At 45.3% G+C, this 23,536-nt stretch overlaps 1 protein-coding gene across 2 annotated transcripts in view; it reads right to left on the reverse strand.

Annotated features, from left to right (window-relative positions):
* Window positions 1–10,673: 10,673 nt before the first annotated feature.
* Window positions 10,674–23,536, reverse strand: part of DPYSL5 (dihydropyrimidinase like 5) — a 95,931-nt gene continuing 83,068 nt past the window's right edge. The window contains exons 10-13 of one of the 2 annotated variants that reach the window (XM_004418251.3): window positions 22,593–22,735; window positions 20,920–21,127; window positions 15,666–15,834; window positions 13,477–13,711 (exon numbers count right to left, since the gene is read on the reverse strand). In XM_004418251.3, coding sequence (XP_004418308.1) covers window positions 13,626–13,711; window positions 15,666–15,834; window positions 20,920–21,127; window positions 22,593–22,735 — 606 coding nt within the window. In that variant the 3' untranslated portion in view covers window positions 13,477–13,625. Of the gene's footprint in view, window positions 13,712–15,665; window positions 15,835–20,919; window positions 21,128–22,592; window positions 22,736–23,536 lie in introns of both variants that reach the window. The other variant, XM_087437029.1, reaches the window with a different exon arrangement.

The following is a 23,536-nucleotide window of genomic DNA, read 5'->3' on the forward strand; positions in this document are numbered from 1 at the left end:
TTTCCCTGCACTGCAATGTTAGTTACCCCTCATCCATTTGCTTTATATCTTCCAAATTTTTGTTGATATCCTTCACATGCTGTCATGTCATTTCCCATCTCATTTTCCTTTGTGGTTTAATACTCCTTTTTAAGTGCCATTTTAGTGAGGATTTGAGAGGGGATAAAGAAAAATAGGTTTGGGCCGGCCCTGTGGCTTGGTGGTTAAGTGCGCGCGCTGCGATGCTGGCGGCCCGGGTTCGGATCCCGGGTGCGCATCGAGGCACCACTTCTCTGTCCATCCTGAGGCCGAGTCCCACATACAGCAACTAGAAGGGTGTGCAGCTATGACATACAACTATCTACTGGGGCTTTGGGGGCAAAAAATAAAAATAAATAAAATCTTTAAAAAAAAAAAAAAAAAAAAAAAAAGAAAAATAGGTTTGCTAATCTGCCATATTTAACTATTAATCTACTTATTGATTTTAAATTTCTCATTTTGTTTTAAAAGCATCTAATGTTATAAATTTAGTCCTAAATGCCACTTTATCTAAATACCACAATTGTTATATTTTGTACTAAAATATTTGTATTTTTTATAAACACATCACAACTTACTTGTATTTTTCTCTTTAACGGGTAAGTGATTCAACAGCTTAAAGCAGTTTCTAAACATACGGGTTTATTGATGTAGTTTATTTACTTCTAATTTAATTGCAATGTGGACAGAGAACAAGATCTGTGCAATATTGGTCCTTTGGAATTTTTTGAATCTTGTTTTGAGTTATAGTAAATGGTCATTTTTATAATAATTATTTTTTATTGTGGTAAAAGACATATATCATAAAATTTACTATCTTAACTATTTTTAAATGTACAATTCAGTAGTGTTAAATATATTTACACTGTTGTGAAATAGATCTCCAGAACTTTTTCATCTTGCTGAACTGAAACTCTATTTCCATTAAACAACAACTCCCCTTTTCCCCCTCCCCTGAGCCCCTGGTACCCACCATTCTACTTTCTATTTCTATGAGTTTGACCAATTTAGATACTTCATATAAGTGGAATCATGTGATATTTGTCCTTTTGTGGCTGGCTTAATTCACTTAGCATAATGTCCTCAAGGTTCATCCAGGTTGAGGCATGTGACAGGATTTCCTTCGTTTTTAAGGCTGCATAGTATTCCATTGTATACATATGTCACATTTTGTTTATCCATTCATCTGTCAATGGACATTTGGCTTGCTTCTACATTTTGGCTATTATGAGTAATGCTGCTATGAATATGAGTGTGCAAATATTTCTTCGAGATCCTTCTTTCAGTTCTTTTGGATATATACTCAGAAGTGGGATTGCTGGATCATATGGCCCAATTATTTTTTGAGAATTTTCTTACTTTCTGGCATCATAAGATATTTCATACTGGTTATCATTGTTGTAGCACGTATCAGTACTTTGTTACTTTTTATGGCTGATATTCCATTGTATGGATATACCACATTTTGTTTATCCATTTATCATTTGATGAATATTTGGATTATTTCCACCTTTTGGCTATTATAATAATGCTGCTATAAGTATTTATTTATTTATTTATTTTTTTTTTTTTAAAGATTTTATTTATTTTATTTTTTCCCCCCAAAGCCCCAGTGGATAGTTGTGTGTCGTAGCTGCACATCCTTCTAGTTGCTGCATGTGGGACTCGGCCTCAGGATGAACGGAGAAGTGGTGCCTCGATGCGCACCCGGGATCCGAACCCGGGCCGCCAGCATCGCAGCGCGCACACTTAACCACCAAGCCACAGGGCCGGCCCTGCTATAAGTATTTATATACAAGTTTCTGTGTAGACATACATCTTCATTTCTTTTAGGTATATACCTAAGTGTGGAATTGCTGGATCATATGGTAAATCTATGTTTAACTTTTTCAGAGACTGCCAGACCATTTTCCAAAGTGGCCACATTATTTTACATTCCTGCCAGCAGTGTATGAGGGTTCCAATTTTCCATTACCTTGCTAACACTTGTTATGATCTGACTTTTTGATTATAGCCATCCTAGTGGGTGTGAAGTGAAATCTCATTGTGGTTTTGATTTGCATCTTCCTAATGACTAATGATGTTGAGCTTCTTTTCATATGCTTATTTGTATATCTTCTTTGAAGAAATGTCTATTCAGATCTTTTGCCCATTATTTAATTGGGTTATTTATCTTTTTATTAGTGAATCATAAGAGTTCTTTATATAGTCCAGATACAAATCTCTTATCAAATATATGATTTGCATATATTTTCTCCCATTCTGTGGGTTATCATTTTGCTTTTTTTTGATTTGTGAGGAGGACTAGCCCTGAGCTAACATCCGATGCCAATCCTCCCCTTTTTTCTTGAGGAAGATTGGCTCTGGGCTAACATCCGTGCCATCCTCCTCCACTTTATATGGGACGGACGCAGCCACAGCATGGCTTGGCAAGCAGTGCGTTGGTGCGTGCCCGGGATCCGAACCTGCAAACCCCGGGCCGCCGAAGCTGAGCGCATGCACTTAACCGCTGCACCACTGGGCTGGCCCCTCATTTCACTTTCTTGATAGTATCCTTTGAAGCCCAAACATTTTTTAATTTTAATGAAATCAAATTTATCTATTTTTTCTTTTGTTGTTCATGCTTTTGGTGTCATATTTATGAATTCATTGTCAAATCTAAGATCATGAAGATTTACCCCATGTTTTCTTCTAAGAGTTTTATTGTTTTAGCTCTCACATGTGAGTCTCTGATCCATTTTGAGTTAATTTTTATACACGGTGTGAAGTAAAGTTCCAATTTTATTCTTTTCCATGTGGAAATTCAGTTGTTCAAGTACCATTTGTTGAAAACACTATTTTCCCCCATTAAATCCTCTTGGCATCTTGATAAAAAATCAGTTGATTATAGACACTTGGTTTTTTTTTTTTATGGACTCTCAATTCTATTCAGTTGATCTACACGTCTGTTCTTAATAGTAGTGTCTTTTTATTTATTTATTTATCCCAAAGCCCCAGCAGACAGTTGTATGTCATAGTTGCATAGCTTTCTAGTTGCTGTATGTGGGACACGGCCTCAGCATGGCCGGAGAAGCGGTGCGTCGGTGCGCGCCCGGGATTGGAACCCAGGCCGCCAGCAGCACAGCGCGCGCACTTAACCGCTAAGCCACGGGGCTGGCCCAATAGTACTGTCTTGATTACTGTTTCTTCACAGTAGTTTTTGAAGTCAGGAAGCGTGATCCCTCCAACTTTATCCTGGTCTCTCTTTCAAATCTTGGGGGACAGTGGTTTACCCTGTGTCTTTCCCTTTCTTATGGATCCAAGAAGAGTTGTCGATATTCCAGTCTGTTCAGCTTTTTTACTTGTTGTTAGGATGGGATGGCGACTTCCAAGCTCCTTACATGCAGAACAGGAAACAGCTGTATACACTTTATTGTATACCTTTTACATTCAAAGTAAAGCATTTGAATTGAGAAAAAAAGACACATCCTTAATATTTTACTGGACAAACACTGTGACCCTTTACAGATATATATTATGTCACTCCTTCATATAGCCTTTTCAAATTTTGCTTATAGCCAGAATGCCCACCCTCCCTTCCCCAACTGAGTATCATAAAGTCTTCTTTCCCTTCCCTGGGTTTTAAGAAGCCTCCTTCTTCTACTGGCTAGCAGGCAATTCCTGGAGAGGGTCCTAGTTTACACCCAGGGGTAAAAGAAAGGCTATACTTTTGATTGTTAAGGAATTGAGACGTGACAGTCATCAAACTGGCGCTTGGTAAGTGCTTAACCTCCTTCGTTCCTGCATGCAGTCTCAGTAAACGACAAAACCTGATTTTAAATTCTGCATCTGTGGTCTTTTATTTTCTGCAACATTTTAATATAGTTGTGGCAGGATCTGGCACAACATGGACCTTAATAATGGTGGCAGAGGGTTGCCAGATGAGGCCTGGGCGTACACATGGTAAGATCCATCGATATCTTGCTCTCCGGGCACCTTCCTTACCTCCCCTGTGCTGCCCGGGGATGCTGTGATTCAGCCCCACCCCCGGAGTGTTTTTTGTTCAAAAAACTTTGCCACATAAGGTAGGCATCATAAACTGAGCTACCTCTCCCCATCTCTTAAATTTTTCCCATATGATTTTTTAAAATGATCACATGTCCTGTTTTCACTCTTAGGCTAGACCAGAGTTTCTCAAGCTTGGGGCTATTGACATTTGGGGCCAAACGATTCTTTATTGTGGGGGGCTGTCCTGAGCATTGTAGGATGTTTAGCAGCATCTGTGACCTCTACCTACTAGATTCTAGTAGCAGCCACCTCCTAGTTTTGACAATCAAAAATTGTGTCCAGACATTGCCAGATGTCTCCTGGGGGACAAAAATCGCCCCTGGTTGAGAACCACTGGGCTAGACTCACTTAATGGGTTATCTCAGCTCAAGGGTTTGGAAGGGAGCCCCACTCCTGTTCAGATCATGTTAAACCACTGTGAACCCCAATCTATTGAGTTTGCTTGAAAAATGGAACTGGTATAGCAGAGATGTCCAAAATTACAATTTAATCTTGATAGTTCCTGTGACCGTGATGCCAGATGAAGGTGTGATATCTGTGAAAAAGTGAGACTTACAAAAGAAAGGCAAAATCCTTTCATAGCTTCCCATACAGATACCCAGGAGAAATTACAAAACCGTCTTATGGACATTAAGCGAAAACCATAAAGTGCTCCCAAAGCACAAGCTCAAATCCTCACAACTTAGAAAAGTTACAGGCCCTGACTGTCCACCAGACCGCATCAGAGAAAATTTAACTATAAAAGCCGGGCCGTTGAAAAAGTGAGTGTCTGAATAAACCTCAGCAATTCCACACGTGGCGCCTAGTCCTAAAACACCCTTGATGGAGCTCCACCTCTCCCCCTCTGTGGACACCAGGAATTCTTTGGATGACTGTGAGACAGGCACAGGCCCTCGAAGCTCTGCCATTGAAGTCTCCTTTCCCTTAGGGCTCAAAGAGCCACGGTCCTCCCCTGAAGACATTGTTCCCCAGCGGCTTCTGCTCCCACAGCAGCCAAGGGACCAAAGACTAACCCCAGGAGAAGTCTAGTTTATTGGAAAGAACTGCTCCAGTGTCTTGAAACTTGGTGTCTTTGCGAACTGATCAAAGGTGACAACTCCCCTCAAGGTAAGCCTAGAATGTAATCCTTCAAAGACAGCTTAAAACCAAGAATTTTAATTAAAAAAAGAGGCACTGAGTAGGCAATGAAATTTAAATAAGCATAACTGTAAGCAACTGTCTTTTATTGTGATGCAATCTTTGATTTATAGGTGAAGAATCGGTTCCCCCCAAAGGGGCTTGGAGGGCTGTAATTCATATAACATGTTGTCAATCTGTAGAAAGAAAAAGTGCTCAGAAATCTCAGGGTCTCAGGAATGCTTATTTGTTTTTAATAGTAAACATGTGAAGAATTTGCATTTCGGGAAAAATATTCAATACGTTTGTGTGATTCAAGCCAGAAAGATGGTATGATAATGTGAATATATTTGTGTAAAGCTAAAAATTATGAAAATTAAGATGTTTTTAAACCAAATTTTTTCATAATCTTAAGCTCAAAAAGAAAAATTCCTGATAGCAACAGAAACTCTCTTACCAAGGAAAGGAGTGGACATAGTTGAGTCAACTACCAACTTTCTAGAAAGGTCTTTGCCTTTTATTTATTAGTGTTTTCAACAAATGGTACTTGAACAACTGAATTTCCACATGGAAAAGAATAAAATTGGAACTTTACTTCACCCCATGTATAAAAATGAACTCAAAATGGATCAGAGACTCACATGTGAGAGCTAAAACTATAAAACTCTTATCACCATAATTTATCACTATTGATGTTGACCCTGATCACCTGGGTAAAGTCTGGTATAGCTTTTTAAATTTACATTGTTCCCTTTTATGAGCTACAAGCTCCTCTTTTTACAGTATGCAACTTCCTTAAGCAACTAAATAGTTTATCATACCATGTATTGTTGTACTAAATTTTGCAGGTGTTTGCTAAATGATTCTCCCAGTTAGGAATTTTTTTAAATTTAGTATCAGTCTTTAATTTGCCTGTGGGAGTTCAAGGTTAACACTGAATTCCCAAAACAGCAATAAGAATTATAAATGATTCTCTTACCAAGGAAAGGAGTGGAGATAGTTGAGTCAACTACCAACTTTCTAGAAAGGTCTTTGCCTTTTATTTATAATCATTTATAATTCTTATTGCTGTTTTGGGAATTTGGTGTTAACCTCCTTTCAAATTTAAAAGGTGATTAAAACTTATTATATAACAAAGCTGGGAAAGCTGGGAAATTTTTTTTTATTTATTTTTTATTTTTTCCCCCCAAAGCCCCAGTAGATAGTTGTATGTCATAGCTGCACATCCTTCTAGTTGCTGTATGTGGGACTCGGCCTCAGGATGGACGGAGAAGTGGTGCCTCGATGCGCACCCGGGATCTGAACCCGGGCCGCCAGCATTGCAGCGCGCGCACTTAACCACCAAGCCACAGGGCCGGCCCAAAGCTGGGAAATTTAATGAGTTAATTTTTAAAAATGTAATTTTGTCTTTTTCTCCCTGAAGTGGTAAATATGGAATGTGAAATCAGGAATTTTGAATATGGCAGTATCGATTTAAACAAGAATTTGAATTCCTGCACTAAAACAAAACAGCTAAAGCTTTTTAAAAATGTGATGTAAGACATGAGATTTTAACAGTAGTGAAGGAAATTGTGACTGAAATGTTACAACTGGAAAAAATGAGTTCTTTATCAACTTATTCAATAAAACTCAGATAATCTGAAATTACATAAATCCATAGAAAAATTTCAACTTAACTTTTGGGTACTGTTAAAGGAATAATATACCATATATTTCCCCAACATTTGCTTATTAACTCTATCTGCTTAGTCTCCGTTTTTTCCTAGAACTTTTAATTAGATTTTGGAAGTTTGAATTCAAATAGCATTAAGGTAATGGATACTTGTATTTATCCAAAGGCCTCCTGAAGTTTGTGTTATGTAGAGAAAATAAAAATATTGTTTGTGTGTATGTGTATAAATGCCTAAATTTTGATCCATGAGTCAAGATGATTTCAGATAAACCTCAAAAGCCTATATTTATGTGAATATTTCTTGCTAATCATGTGGCATTCTAAGATCGTAGTATCTTTTTGAACTCCCACAGGTAAATTAAAGACTGATACTAAATTTAAAAAAATTCCTAACTGGGAGAATCATTTAGCAAACACCTGCAAAATTCAGTACAACAATACATGGTATGATACACTATTTAGTTGCTTAAGGAAGTTGCATACTGTAAAAAGAGGAGCTTGTAGCTCATAAAAGGGAACAATGTAAATTTAAAAAGCTATACCAGACTTTACCCAGGTGATCAGGGTCAACATCAATAGTGATAAATCATGGTGATAGTACATACCCTTAATGTGATGTGATAAAAAAGGCACTTTACTTCTGTGGTCTTCCTCCTAAAAACCCATAACACCAGGCTAGCCATTTATTTGAGAAAAACAGCAAACCAATTCCAATAGAGGAGCATTCTACAAAATACCTGACCAATATTCCTCAAAAGTGTCAAGTCATCAAAAACAAGAAAAGTCTGAGAAACTGTCATAGCCAAAAGGAGCCCAAGGAGACATGACAACTAAATGTATTGTGGTGTCCTGGATGAGATTCTGGAACAGGAAAAGGACATTAGGCAAAAATAAGGAAATCTGAATGAAGTATTGAATAAAGTATGGATTTTAGTTAATGAGAAATTGGTTCATTAATTGTAACAAACATGCCATATTAATGTAAGACGTTAATAATAGGGAAGCTGGGTGTAGGGAATGTAGGTACTATCTTTTCAATTTTTCTGTAAATCAAAAACTGCTCTAAAAAAGTCTATTTTATAAAGAAAGCTATATAAGGGCAGAATTTGTTAAGTTAAAATTTAAGGAAACCTTAAAATAAAAGGTTCTAATTTATTCAAAAATTTTAAGAGGAGGAAGAACTCATTTGGCTAGAACTTATAAATCTTGCACTAATAACTATGCAGCTATTGTAGATGGACCAGATAGTGGTAAAGTGAAAATCTGCTACATAACTTTGGCTATTTGAGCCACTTGAGTGGAGCTAGTAAGCAGCCCATCCTCGCATCCTCTAGGAGCTGAGTTGCTGTCAAGACAAGACACATAGCCAAAGCTCAGTGAGAACCTAGACCTGATAGAAGGTCTAGAATTGAGAAAATAAAGATATGAAAGAACCAAAACCATAGTATTAACATTTTTATATTGAGAGAATCTGTGCATATTTGGTATTGTATGTACTTGTAAAAGAAAATTTTGGCCTCTTAGAGTAAGCACCTCATGACTAATTTAAAATGTATAACTTATGACTTTAAGTTGAAATCTTACTAAGTTTATGCTTAGCAGCAAAACATCTAATAAACATCTAAGGTCATTATATTTATAAAAATTTACTTTATTAGACTGGTAATTATTTAGTACTTAGGAAAGTTACTTAAAAAGGAAATAGAATTTCAAATGTAGTTTAAAATGTTGTAAGGTGTTTAATAGTTTATAAATGGGATCTAAGGCCCCTTAAACATAAATGATAAAATTTGGTAGCTTTACAAGTTTTAACGGAATAATATTTATAAGCTATACTGAAAAGCTTAGGAAAGTGCCCCCAGTCCTTCACCACTCTTTTGCATCCACAGCCATTGAGACCTCATGAAGCCTCCAAGCACTGTATGGAGACTCGGCTTGTCACAGGAAACCCTTGTCCCCACCCACTGCAGAAGGACCCATCTTCCCCACCTCCCACCATACCCTGCCCCTCATCTTTCAGTGATGGAAAACATTTTAACTCCTGGACAGGCATATTAATAGCCTAATGAATATATAGGCATACATAAGGTGACCATATAATTTATTGTCTAAACCAGTACATATTTGAAAGTGAAAGGGAGTACCATTAATAACTGTTCTGAGGCAATAGACTTAAACCAGGATTGTCCTGGGCAAATCAGGACAAGATCCCCCCAGGTATAAATGTGTGGCTTGTAAATACACGAGGGGAAGAAAATGAACTTAGCTTCCATCATAAGATGGTACCAAGTGTCAACAACATGTTAAATCCCTTAATGTTTTACTGGAAAAGTACTAAGAGCCCTTTCAAATGTGTTATCGGCAACACTGTCAAAAAGCCTTTATTAAATTAGGACTGTATCATGAGGTTTCTTCTCCATCCCTGGGGTGTCATGAGACTCTTCCTCCTCCACCAGCTACAAGGCAATTCTTAGTGTTAGGTTGTATCTGTATATAAAAGTCAACCTGTAATTCTGAGTGAAGAAATTGAGGGTGATGGTTGCCTAGCTGCTGGCTGGTTCAGATTTCTCCAAATGCAGATTCTTATAAATGATCGAGCCTTATTTTAATAAAGTCTGAGTGTGTGGTCGTTTATTTTTCCACAACTACATACATACAACGGGGTCCAGCGTCTGCCTGTGTATCTTCTATTTCTTCTCTGTAAACCGCCTGATACCATGAACATGCCCTGCTAAATGTGTGACCATGTCATTTTTCATCTAAACACTTACAATGGATTTTTGGCAGTTAATAAAATTCTGCTGTGCTCCCATGCTATGGGAAAGCAGGGTAACACAGACACTTTGGCACAGTACCATCCCAGGGACTTGGCATCCTTTGCAAGCCAGGTAATAGTGTTTCCATCTGGCTCAGAAACCCAACCAGAGCTGTACATACAGCTCCTTTTATTATAGCCAAGTGCTTTGCCTTAACTGCAGAGCTCTGAATATTTCTTTTGGTCATGGTCTGTCTTATTGGTAGGAGGGTTGCTAATTTGCTGAGAGCTGGGAAACTTCCCTGCCACCAACTGTTTCCCCATACTACCTACAATTCTCTCATTAGGGTTGTCTTTTGGGGCCGAGAAATAAGTACAAGTGACCCCACAGTACTGGAAGAACAATTTAACTCACTCTTAAGTAGGAAAGTGATCAGATAATCCCTCCCAACATCTGGCTGAGAGCTAGAGAGAAGGTAGAGGAGTCTTGATGCAAGTGGAAGGGATTTGAGGGTACAATGGGCCAATCCAAAAGGTGGGATTCTGGAGAGCCAGAGGGCAGCCTGAAGGTCTTTCAAAGACACATTGGCCTTGAGACAGCCCTTTGTCACGTGATTTTATGAGGCGATAGTTCCATCAGCCAAGGGTTCCACTGTGTGAAGAGGGCCTATGGGTTTCCAAAATGGTAGCCAAGAGAACAGGCAACAAAGGGTAGGTGGGGAAAGCCTAGTTTTTCCCTGTTTTGCATCTAATGCTTTCCCCTAATTATCCATTTCAGATAACTCAGCAATCTTGTTCTGGGAAATTTGGCACCAAAAACCCTGGTTTTGTTCCCACAAGGAGAGAGGACCGAGTGCTAGCTGTTGGGCCACTGAGGCTCCAGTCTCTCAACTTTTTTCATCTGCAGACTCTGCTCAGGCCTCCCAGTGAGCTGCCACCTGCCACCTAACATGAATGAAGAACCAAAGCTGAGTTTTCTTAGCAACTGAAGCCTCACCCCAGCCACTGTAGAAGAGGTCCCCTGGCAAACTCCCTCCTCTTTGAAGAAACACAACTGAGACCAAGTGAGAAGTAGCTACAGTTTAATACAAACCTGCACCAGAACACAATGTGTTGGGCTGTTTTGTTTTTGCCTCAAATGGGTGGCCAAAGCACAGGACCACGTGTCATCTTGGGGTTGACACGATCTTAGCACCACGACATTTACAGAGGAGTGAGGAAGTCACTTGGGTGCTGGAGGCTCCATCCCGACCCCAGGCTATGCCTGCCGCCTGAGCAGCTGAAGGGGGTGTGGGTTTCCGCGTGGTTCTGTGGTTTCTGGGTCAGTATTGGAAAAGCCCTCATCATGGCATTGGCTTGACAGAGACCTACTGTGGACTCCTAGCACTACACACACGCACACACACACGCAAACACAGTAGCACAATTTTCTGGTAACTTAACCCCACAAACCTAGAGAGCAGCTAAGGCAAGAACAACAGTATTTATTCAGCAAGTACAAGACCAATTAGAGAGCTGCATTCAGTGCAACCAGAGACCCTTTTCATTCCAACCAGGAGCCAGTGGGGCTGGTGATGGAGCTGGCTGGAGCTCTGCACAGGGGCAAGCAGTGGGTGGTGGGGGCTGACCGTTCATTTGGTTCCTTGAATCTCCTTCTGATTTTCATCTAGAAGCTCCTGGGCAACGGTGGGGTCTGTGTAAGGATCGGGGGTGGATGAAGTGGAAGGCGTACATTGGACCACTCCAAGATGTGGTCTCCCAGAGCTACGGACCATGCATCTCTCGGGCGGAGGCACTCAGAGAAGGTAAAGCTTTCCTAGCCCAAGCAGGGGTGCTCTGCCCGCTGGGCACCACCACTGCTCAGCTCTTTGGCATCTGCCCAAGGCCCATGACCCAGCAAGGGCTGAAAGGGACAAAGATGATGTGCACTGCACCAAGGGGTCAGTGTCACGGTTTCCCAGGTCCAGATCCCTACCTACTGTCCCCATGGCTGCCACCTTCCTTGAGTGCCTTTGCTGCCTCTGCTCCCTGGGTTACCGTCTCTGTCCTCTCAGCCCCTACATGAGGAAGATGAGCATGAAGAGAGAAGTGAGGATGTGGAGGCAGCTCAACCACATGGCAAGCCCTCAACATTTAACTAGTTCTGGCTCAAAGAGTGAATATGCATTAGTTTGTTTACAAGAAAAATCTATCTACCTGTGCAAAAAAAGCAGAATGCCTACCAGGGGAGTGAGTGTTCTAGCTCATTAAACTCTCGGGTGGGATCTACAAGAGACATCACCCTACTCCTCACCTCCACAGCTGCGGTAGACAGCCAAGCTCTTAAGGGTAGCCGTGGACACTTCTGGGGTCAGAAGGCCTCATATTTCTGGTCTTCCTCTGTGAAATGAGGAGAATAATACTGCTCTGGTGTCATAAGGAGCAATTGAGAGCTGGTATATGGAAGTGCTTTGAAAACGTGAAAAGCACTATAGACATGTGCAGGGTATGACCACTAGCCCAAGAGTCCAGGAGCCACATGCAAGCCCGGGATGCTCAAACCAAACGTGCAACGTGAAATCACTTCCCCGAGGGGAGGACAAGGCTTACAAGGGCAGGCAGCTGGGTCACTTCCCAGCTCACTCAGTGCACAGAGATCAACCAGCCTCTAGTGTTTCCATGGAAACCTCTGGAGCTTCAGAGGCAGGGATGGCCCAACTGGACGTGAGAGGAGGTGGAGGCCACAAGCAGGTAAGGACGAGGTGCTGACCACAGGAGACCACGGCACCTGTGTAGCAATGTGGTTCTACAGCCAGGTCCTGATGGCCTGGTCTCCTTCCCTGGCATCTAGCTAGCCCACTCCCCCTGGTCCTGCTCCCCCTCTCTCAGCAGGCATGAGGCCTCTTGCCAATCACACAGGAGGAGTGGCTGGGCCTCTGTCTGGCAGGGGGAGTTTACAGGAAACTGAGTGTGTGGGGGGGTCAGTGCTGGGAGTGACCAGGGCCAGAGACAGGAAAGGCCACCCTGCTCCCCAAAGGTCTCCAGGGCCAGCATCCAGGCACCCTCTTCGAATGTAGGAAACTAGACCAGGAGGGGAGGGGACAGGAAGAGGGCCTCTGGCAGCCTGGAAGACTCCAGGGGGGAGAAGAAGGGCCTGTGAGTCCAGCACTCCCACCCCATCTGGATCCTAGGCTGTCTGGTTGGTGTCGAGTGCAGCATCTCCTACGGTCCACATCTATTCCTGTTTCTATGCTATGCTAGTGACACGAAGCACCGTTATTTTTCACAGGATGCACAAACAAGTCAAACCAAACCACTGCGCAAACCAAACGTGCAAAACGAAATCATGTACACGCGCCTGGCGCCAGCCTCGCGCCTGCCCAGCTCGCCCTTCTGGGCCTGTGACTCCCAGAGGGCAGGGTGGGGAGAGGAAGAAACTGGCAAAGGGCGCAGAGTGTCCCAACCACACCCACACCCAGGATGTCCCAACCACACCCACACAGGGGCCAGAAGCGAGTCAGGAACAACGGGACATCCTGGGCATGGTGGGAAGCTAACACCTGTCTGACTTGGGAAAAGTGACCATGGGGCCTATGGGGATGGGGGAGGGAGTCCTTTTCTTTTAAAACACATCTGCTAAAGTGCTCTGGACAACTGGCGGGTCAGCCAGGGGCAGGGCACTAAAGTCTGGCCTTTCCCCAAGCCAGCACACGGAGGCAGGTGTGAGAGGAGGGGCTGGGCCGGGCTCTATGCATTGGGCTCTGTGCATAGTGTGGGCTTCCTGGGCCCCACAAAAGCCTGCCGGGGCCAAGGCAGGGAAGGACTACAGCGGGAGGAACACATCTCAAAGTGCCTGTTAGGGTTGGCTCGAAGCACAGTGAATCACGTGTCTGACATGGGGAGGGCTCCCTGGGTCCCCTGGCCCCCTCAGGTGGTGTGCTGCCCAGTCCAGCCTCTCCCGCCCCCTGCAGCTGCGGCTGGAGGGTGCGCGGGCTGGTGGCAGTGGTGCATCCTCTCTTGGGGGGCTGGTCAGTGCCTTTACCAAATGCCGCTTGACCTGCCTCCGGGGGGAGCGAGGATCCGAGCCGAAGCTCGCTTTGGAACGTGGTCATCGATCTGAGAACCTGTGGGGAAGGAAGCAGAGGGTGAGCTCGGCTGCTCCTGCCTGGGTGATAAAACCACAGCCGCCATCTACTGGTGGAGGCTGTTAGGCCCTCCATGCATATTATCTAATTCACTGCTCACAACAACTCCATCCCATTTTACAGATGAGGAAACTGAGGCTCAGGGAAGTCACTTGCCCACCGTTACACAGTGTGTAAATGGTAGAGCCCGGATTTGAACCCAGGCCTTCCTGATTCAGAGCCTCCATGATTAGCTGCCCTACGAAGCCACCTTCACTGCTCCCAAGAATGGATGTATGGTCTCTTGTCGTGCCCATAGACCGTGGATCAGCCTGTTAGAAGGGGGCCTTTGTATATATGCTTCAGTGAGTAAGAGAGGGAGAAGGGGGGTGCTCCACCGTTTTGGAAAATCAAAGAACTGCACCCTAAAGGCTCCCACATCTTGAAATCCCAAGACTTAGAAAAGGAGGCCTGCTGCCCCAGGGAGTGTAGGGGGACATTCTTCAGCCTGTCCCATTTGGAACAGACAAGGTTTGGGGCAGAGGGAAGGTGAGAGGCTGTCTGATGTTTGCTGAATCTGAGAGGAGTTCTGCCCAGTCTTGGCTCTGCCTGGAGACCCAGGAGGGAGCAGAAGAAGCCAGTGGCCAGCGGGGGCCCACAGCTCTGGGGCTTTGCCGCTTCCTGCGGGGCTGGCTGCTGCAAGAAGGGCCGTGCCCGGGAGGCCATGGGAACCTACTCCTCCTGGACTGGCAAGGCCGGAGCGCCCACAGACACTCCACACCACGGAGCCCTGACTCCCTGCACTTGTGTCCTGTCACTGGGGGGAGTGGCAGTGGCCCTCAGGGTGGGGGAGCAGTTTCTTGATAATGAGATAGGTTAGGTTCTGAATGGGGAGAGTGGTGGAGAGGACCCCTCCTCACAGGCTATCAGCTCCTCAAACAGGAACCTCGTGTCTTCTACCCAGAGCTGCTCCCAGCACACAGAGCACAGCTCCGGGCACAGAGGAAGCTCGGCAGGCAGCCCTGCTCCCTTGGCATCCCTCTGATTTAGACCTCTGCCTCTCCTGTTACGACGGTTTGTGTATGGGTCTCATCTCCAGTAAAAAGGGGTGGTTTACTTCACCAGTAAACGCCACACTCTGTGTGGAAGGACCTGGATCTTGCTTCCCTTGCTGTTCCGGCCCCAGCACAGCCCTTGTGAGCAGATGTTAGGTCTGCACCCGGGCTAGTCCTGAAGACCCCCCACCCGTTTCAAGTGGCTGTCACAGTTTCCATCAAAGCTGCCTGCAGGACCTGCTTGTTCTCCACTGAGGGTGGCCGTTTACGTGGCAATGAGACCCCACCTTTACCTCCTGCGTCCTGAGATACATGCTGTTGATAATAAAGTCCCAAGCACAGACACACCCCATATTGTATTACATATAATACAATTCCTAGCTAAAAAGAAGGTGACAGAAGGGCAAACGTGGGAACAAGGTGAGGGAGGAAAGAGATAGGGAAACAGCAGGTCTTTCTGAGAGGCTGGCGAGGAGCGGGGATGAGGAGGGGTGCGGTGCAATAATAGGGGTGCAGTCCCATGTAGCTCAGAGAAGATTAACCCTTCTGAGCTCAGATCATCTCTGGGGCACCCGCTATGTGCGGGGCCCTCAGGATGTCTCAAGGGATGAAAATATCTGAACTTAGAAACCATGGAGAGAGCCCCTGGTGGGCCATGGCCTGTTAGAGTGGCTGGTGCCCAGGGACCAGGAGAAAGCCCCCTCACCCCAACATTTGTGTGTCTCTAATACTGGAGCCTCACTCATTATCAGACATGGGATGGGGACGGAGGGAGAAGATGGAGAGGAAAAGCGGCCTAAGGTCCACTGCCTGAGTGGGCCTCCTGGCCCCTCTGCACTCCTCCCGCCACCCCACTGCGGTGGAGACCAGGTGCCAGTGCAAACGGCCCTCACTCGTACCGGAGAGGCTGAAGCTGGATTCATGAAGGTCCCTCATGCCCCCGTGTCGGGTAACGGGCCGGGTAGGAGTGTCTGCCAGTGGCGTTCCCATCTCTTTTTTCCCAGGATGCACAACGACAGCTACATCCCCCAGGTAGGGAGTGCGGTCCACTCCCTTCACCTTTAAGATCTAGTGAAGGATGGAGAAGGAGGCAAAGGGAGAAGACGACACCATCAGAGCCCAGACACTATCAACCATCAGGGCCAAGACACCACCACCACCAGAGCCTCCTCGATGGCTGAGAGGACTCTAGCTGCTGCCATTCTGCTCGGGTCCCAAATTAATGCACAGGACAAAGTCTTCCTCACCTTGAGCCCAGGGGTGGAGACTTCTTTTCTTATACCTGCTAAATAGTGCGTGTGCGTGTGTGCACGCGCGTGTGTACAGGAGATACCCACTGGCTCCCCCTCAACGTTGGTGGAATTCTTTCCGAGGTAGCAGGTAGACGTCTGAGGTATTCGACCCTAGAGAACACCCCTCACATGCAGCAATGTCATTCCCTCACTTGCCAGGCTCCCACGAGGCCATGCCTTTCACTGTGATCTGGCAACTTTGTGGGGATAGAGGTTTAATAGAGCCGATTTGGAGATGAAAGTCCCTCAGCAGCAATACTAGTTAACCATGTACTCACAAAGGCAGTAGAGTCAAGAGCCTATATTCTGCAACCAGACTGCCTAGGTTCCAATCCCAGCTCTTGTAAGCTGTGTGACCTTGTGCAAGTTACCTAACCTCTCTGTGCCTGTTTCCTTATTTGTAAAATTAGGATGCTGAAAGTACCTATTAGTACTATACAGAGAGCTGTTATGAGATCAAATGAAATAATATACGTAAAGCTCTCAGAACTGCTCTGGCACATGGTGAGTGACATATAAGTACCAGCAGCTGTTATTATTGCAGAGGTCATTCACAAGTGCTTAATCATATTAAAAAGTGCTATTGTGAGGAGGAAGTGTGTTGGAGTGTGTGCATAAGGTCTGAAGGAGCAGTGTAGATGATCCACACCCCAGGCGGGGACATAACCTCAATCTCCTTGCTGCTCTACGTTTATTGAAAGTCTTGTTGGGAGAAATAATAGATACAGAGAATTTCTTGAAGGCTCTTCATTCTACATTCTCCTTTGTATTCTCCGACAACAGATCTGTAGTTTAGCTCGGCCCTCAGGATGTCAAACCTGGTCCGAACTGTTTTGGGCTTTGCTGGGCTGCACTTTGGCCTTCCGGCTTTGGAGGCCAGGGTCCCAGTGTTGAAGCGCAGAAGCACAGACCCGGGTGAATCCTGGTGAGTGACCGTGGCAGGCCACAGCTCCCGGCAGCTCCTTGCTTCCTGGCTTTATACAGGGGGACCTACACCACAGCTGCCCTCCCCCTCAAGGTCCGTGCTCTTTAGGAACTGCTCATTTATAATTTTTGGAAAATGAGGTTTTCTGATAGTTTTTCTGCACTCTGTTACATAAGGGCTATGACAGAGAACAGGGAATAGAACTGGCTTTTTCTTGGGGACCTTACATTGTCATTATGATAAGTGCTTTAGATACAGGGACTCTGGGGTGAATTTCTATCAATCCTGGAGGCTGGTGCTCCTCCACTGTGGCCGGCCCGAGGAGTGGTCTGCTGTAAATTGGTATTTATCTTACGTTTTTGTGAGGCTGGCTTTTAGAAGAGCTTGCTCTCTTTTGACCCTATTTCTCAATTAAGACATTCTTTTCCAGGAAGGCCACAGAACTGTTGTCAGATACTCTTTTTTTCCAAATTGAGATATAATTCACATACCATAAAATTCACCATTTTAAAACACACAATTCAACAGTGTTCAGTATATTTATAACGTTGTGCCACCATCACCACTATCTAATCCCAAAACATTTTCATCACGCCCAAAAAGAAACCCCATATCCATCAGCAGTCACTCCCTTTCTCCCCTCCCCCCAGCCCTAAGCAATGATTAATCTATTTTCTGTCTGCGGATTTGCTTTCTCTGGACATTTCATATAAATGGAATCATATAATATGTGGTCTTTTGTGACTGAATTCTTTCACTTAGCATAACGTTTTTAAGGTTCATGCATGTTGTATGTAGCACATATTAGTACTCCATTACCTTTTATAGCCGAATAATATTCCACTGTATGGATTTACCACATTTTGTTTATCCATTCAACAGTTGATGGACATTTGAGTCGTTCCCACTTTTGGCTTCCATGAATAATGCTGCTATGAGATTCATGTACAGCCATGTGTCACTTAACGACAGGGATACATTCTGAGAAATGTGTCGTTAGGTGATTTTGTCGTTGTGTGAACATCATAGAGTATACTTACACAAACCTAGGTGGTATAGCCTACTACACACCTAGGCTATGTGGTACTAATCTTAAGGATCACTGTCATATATGCAGTCCGTCATTGACTGAAACGTCGTTATGTGGCACATGACTGTACAAGCTTTTGTGTAGACATATATTTTCATTTCTCTTGAGTATAAACCCAAGAGTGGAATTGGTGGGTCATTCAGTAACTCTGTATCTTTTTGTTGAACTGCCAGACTGTTTTCCAAAGTGGCTGCACCATTTTACATTCCTTACAGCAATGAATGAATGTTCCAATTTCTCCACATCCTCACCAACCCCTGCTATTTTCTGTTCTCTTTTTTTAAATTAGAGCCACCCTTTGTCAGATATTCTTCTGTGCGAATACTTGGCTCTTACAGCTCTTTCTGGCACATTCTCCACAGGTGGTGCTGAGGCGTCCTGCCATTGTCCACTTCTGGGAAGCATATTGGAGATGGAACCATTCGCCTACCTGAGAGGCCCTGGGTTTGCTTTTGGATTGAACACTGTGATAACTAAAGTCATGTGTTTTTCGGGGAACCCAAGTCTGCTCCCCCACAGCAGACCTGGTTGTGGATTTTCTTGTTCGTTGGCCTCTGGGAGAGAAGGGTCTTTAGTTATTCTGGGCCCTCACACGTGCAAAGCTTTCCCGCAGAGTGGATCTTTTTGTGGTAACATACCCTGTGGACTCCTAGGCTTTAGAGGATGGCTTCTCAAATATCAACTTTACTCGCCCTTACTTCACCAAGAGGGGGAGGAACCAAGCAGTGGCAGTACCTCAAGGCCCCCGAGCCTGCGAGTCAAGAGGAACTCTGCGTCACAGACACAGACATACTCACGTTTCCCTCCTGTGCCTTCAGGGATTCAGGACTCCCTGTTTGCCTGATCATTTAAAATTCTATCTGGTAATCAAAGGCGGGGGGTGGAAACCAGCCTCTGGCATTCCCCTCGTGCCCTCACACCTTCCCCTCTCAGCACAGAAGAGCCGGGCCATGGTTTGTGAAAGAAAGTGGTAGTTCTCGTAATGAATGAACTTACAGCAGAGGGGCTCCACTGAGGACCAGACTCAGGGGCCTGCCCACCACTCCACCTGGTGGAACCTTCCTTCCTTCTGGTCCTTGGGTCATCCCAGGGCTGGAGCCTCACAGGCCAGCAAGCGTGGAGTGTGTTCAGAGAACAGCGGGGAGGGTAAAGGCTAAAACAGCTACTCCTGAAAGCCTTCGGGTGGTTCAAAGAGAGAACAAGGAGGGAAGCCTGAGGAACTGAGTAAAGAAGCTTGATTTCTGCATAAAGGATTAGAGATCTAAGATAATAAGGAAGTTCGGCTGAAGGGGAGAGGTCATGTGACCATTTGATGACAAGTGTGCCAAGCCAGAAATAGTTTTTAAAAGACCTATTCCTGAGATATTCCTAAGCAGATTTCTAGAGCTCTGTAATATGGCAGCTGAGACCATTTTCAGTCAAAGTCCTTTAAATCTCTGATCCCCTGCTGGAAACCAGAGCCAATCACGAGTAGAGGGAACGGGACGGGGCCATGGGAAGCGATGCTGATCTGGGACAGCAATCACAATATGGGGGGTGGGGTGGGGGTGGAGAGGTCACCTGCAAGGGACCCAGAAAATGCCCCCTCACCCCCTGCCACCGCTGGCACTTAGGGCCTCCGGCTAAAACACACACAAGCCATTTTACTGGGTCTCCCGACTGGAACAGAGAAGTAGCTGACTGACAGGGCCACACAGGGCAGTTTTCCCCACTCACCCAGAAACCTTCACTGTTACTACCTCCAGAACACAGATTAGGCACCTGCTGTGTACAGAGGGGTGGGATGCACTGGGCAAAGGAGCAAAAGAATAGGACACAGGAGGAACTGGGTGAGGAAATTAAAAAAAAATAAAATAAAGCATCCACATCTCCCAAGCATGCCATGATTACAGCAGTGGCCTCCCAGAGCCTGGGCAGGAGAGAGCTGTTAGGCCCAGTCAGGGATGGGACTCCTAGGCCCCCAGTCATCATGTATCTAAGAACACCCACCCTTTTTAGACAGCATGTGGAAATAGCCAGGCAGGAGCATTTTAAAGCCACAATAATATTGTTTTATACCAGAGGAAGGGGCAGGGAAACAGCATGAGGCTTTTGGCTGCCATTTGGTGAGATTTGCTCTTTTCAGATGATTTGAGACCTCCACCCAGAGCTCAGGGCCTCAGTTCCCAGCACCTGGAGTTGTCAGTGAGGATTCAGGCCAGAGTCTCCAGGGCAACTCTTAAAGATAGGGCTGGACAATCAATCCCCAAACAACGAGGAAACAGCCAGCCTTCTTCTGGGTGAATGTGTCTACCCAGAGGATGGGAGCCCCTGGGCAGGAGGTGGAGCCTGAAGCTTTAGTGACCAAACACCCAGAGTGCTTATGGGATCTGAGAACTGGGTGGGGACCCCTGAGATCTGAACTCTCCCAGACCTGGCCTGACCACTTCAGTGTTGGGGGGCCCAAACTCAGCAGAGCCCACTCAGTCCACTACAGTCATGGTGGGGGCTGGTGTTCAGGGAAAGAGCAACTCCAGGGCAAATATGGCAACCCAGGCCAAGGCAGGGCTCCCCTGCCCTGAGGGATGGCAGGAAGCCTCCTAGAGACCAGATGTCGGGACAGCTGTGAGTACCTCGTAGTACTATCCCAGCTCCAGGGGAATTGGGGACCCTTCTCAATAAATTTTACTTTGTTATAGGTGCTTCTTTCCTACTACTTTGATTATTCCCAAAGTGACCATTCCAGGCTATAGGATTTAGTGGGAAAACAGAGTGAGAACATCTTTGAGATGTAAAAGTCATATAAGATGTCTCCAATGGGGGCTTCAACCTCTTCCCACCATCCTCTTCCCCTTCCCTCACCTTACCTTTTCTCTCTGGACCAGCTTCTTGTAGACAGTGTCTGGGAAGGACCTCAGGGGACAGAACTTGCCGGTGCCCTCTGCACACATGAAGACACCATTCTCGTACACGACCCGCCCCCGGCTGATGGTGACCAGTGGCACACCATGGCAGCGCATGTTCTCGTACAGGTTGAAGTCTCCTCCTTGCACCTGGGTGCTGGCTGAGATGGTCCTGGTAGGGAGGCAGTGGCAGGAGAGAAAGCTCTGAGAAGAGGTAAAGATGTCACAGCTCAGGCGGGAGGGGAGATGCTCAGTGGGAAGGGAAGATGCTCAATGGGAAGAGATTATCCCCATAGGCTGGTTGTTATGGGCTGCATTGTGTCCCCTCCCCAGTTTATATGTTGAAGTCCTAACCCACAGTATCTCAGAATGTGACTGTATTTGGAGATAGGGCCTTTAAAGAGGTAATGAAGGTACAATGAGGTCACATGGGTGGGCCCTAATCCAATCTGACTGGTGTCCCTATAAAAAGAGGACACTGAGACATCAGACATGGACACACACAGAGGAAAACCATGTGAACACAGAGGGAGAAGACAGCCATCTACAAGCCAAGGAGAGAGGCCTCAGAATGAAATCAATTCTGCTGACATGCTGACATCTTGATCTCGGTCTTCTAGCCTCCAGAACTGTGAGAAGATAAATTCCCGCTGTTTAAGACCCTCAGTCTGTGGTATTTTGTTATGGCAGCCCTAGCAGACTAATACACTGGGCTAAACTCTAGGGGTCTTTCCGCCAACAGCAATCAGGAACAGTCACGCTGCTACAGCAATAGGGACCAGCCGCAGGCATCAGGATGCAGAATGTGGCTTCTCAAGGCCCTAATGGAGAAGACAGTGTGGGTATCCTGGCATGGGGGTGGGTGGTGGGCACAGGGTGAATTTTCTTTGCATTTCAACTTTTTGTCTTCAAAAGTCCACCACATTTTTGTCTATCTTGTTCACTGTTAGATTGTGCACCCAGAAAAGTGCCTGGCAAATGATAGCACTTAACAAATATTTGTTGAGTGACTGAATGAAATTTAATATTAAAAAACGATTCCCATCTCCCCTGCCCAAATCTCTAAGTAAAAATGATGCTCTGCATGCTGTGGCATGATAACTGCTGACACACTTCATTTATTCACTCAACTCTTGTTCACTAATGCTGTGGGTGTCAAGTGCTGTGCACCTGCCCACAATGAGAGAAGCAGAGGGTTGGTGGAAGAGCCCGGAACTGAGTGTCGGGATATCTGTCTGCTTCAGCCACTTATCAGCTACGTGATGTGGGGCGTTTCTCTACTCTCTGGTCTTAGTTTCTTCCATAGTAAAACGGCAATAAGAACGCCAGGCTTGAGTGCTTTTGCGGCCGTGTGAAAATCAATAAGATAATTGACGTGAAGCAGCTTTGAAACACTGTGAAGTGCTGTGCAGATGGAGCTGCACTGCAGCAGTTCTCAAGACTGTTTTGTTCACTTTTGCGTTCCTAGTGCTTGGACAATGGCCGGCCCTCAAATATTTGTTGAATGGAACCCACCTCAGGATCATACTTCTCTATGCTAGAAGTAGTGCAAAGATGATATGTTTTTTGAGCTCTGTAATACAAGTTCCTTAAAATCCCAAGTCCCAGTAGCCCTGGACACTAGTGGCAGGCTTTACTTTGTGGCTTCTGGGTCCCACACCACCACGTCGGCATCGGCTCCTGGGATGATGCGGCCCTTGCGGGGATACAGGTTGAGAATCTTCGCTGCATTGGAACTGGTAACGGCCACAAAACGGTTCTCGTCCATCTTTCCTCCGACCTGAAACATTGCATAAGTGTCAAGTCAACCAGGCCTTGTGTGTGTGACTCAAACTCCCACTCACCCTTGACCCTGGCTTGTGGCATTTCCATTGGTCAGAACAATGGTGCTGAGAAGGACAATGCCGTGGGCACCAGATCAGATGAGCCAACCTCCTTAGCTTGGTTCCCTGCACTAGCTTACTCCTTTCTCCTTCATGCAGCAACAATGGTGGGCAGACCCTTGTTCCAAAAATCTGCCTACCTGGTGCAAATCTATCTCCTGTTTGTAAAACCAGCTCTACTCGTGTGCCACTGTGGCTGAGTCAGGAGCTTTCCTTCATCCACAAATGGACATATATTCTGTGCTCTGGGAAACTATCTTACTGCCCCACCCATGAGAGCACTGTGGACTCTCTTCAAAGGGGACTCCTGAGCCACCTACTCGGCCTTCCCTGAGCTGGTGGCTGAGTCTTAAGAATTTCAAATCTCCTTGGGCTCATACTCTATGCTGCATCTAATCCATGATAGGTCAAGACCAAAAAACCTTATTCTTCATGGGCAGAACAGGTGGTATTCAAATGAAGTCCCAGTATCCATCTTTACTGAAAAGCAATTGGACAAAATATATCAAGAATCTTAAAAATGTTCACATCCCTTGGCCCAGAAATCCCCTTTTAGGAATCCGTCCTCAGGAAATAATTAGAAATGCTGACATATACTCATGAATAAAGAGGTCCTCTGCAGCATTATTTCTAGTGCAGAAATTTGAAACAGCTGAAAGTTCCAAACATCAGGGAAGGATTAACTGAAGGATGGTACT

This window comes from Ceratotherium simum, chromosome 11, assembly GCF_057802395.1.
Source record: "Ceratotherium simum simum isolate JZ-2026a chromosome 11, ASM5780239v1, whole genome shotgun sequence".
NCBI classification, from domain to species: domain Eukaryota; kingdom Metazoa; phylum Chordata; class Mammalia; order Perissodactyla; family Rhinocerotidae; genus Ceratotherium; species Ceratotherium simum.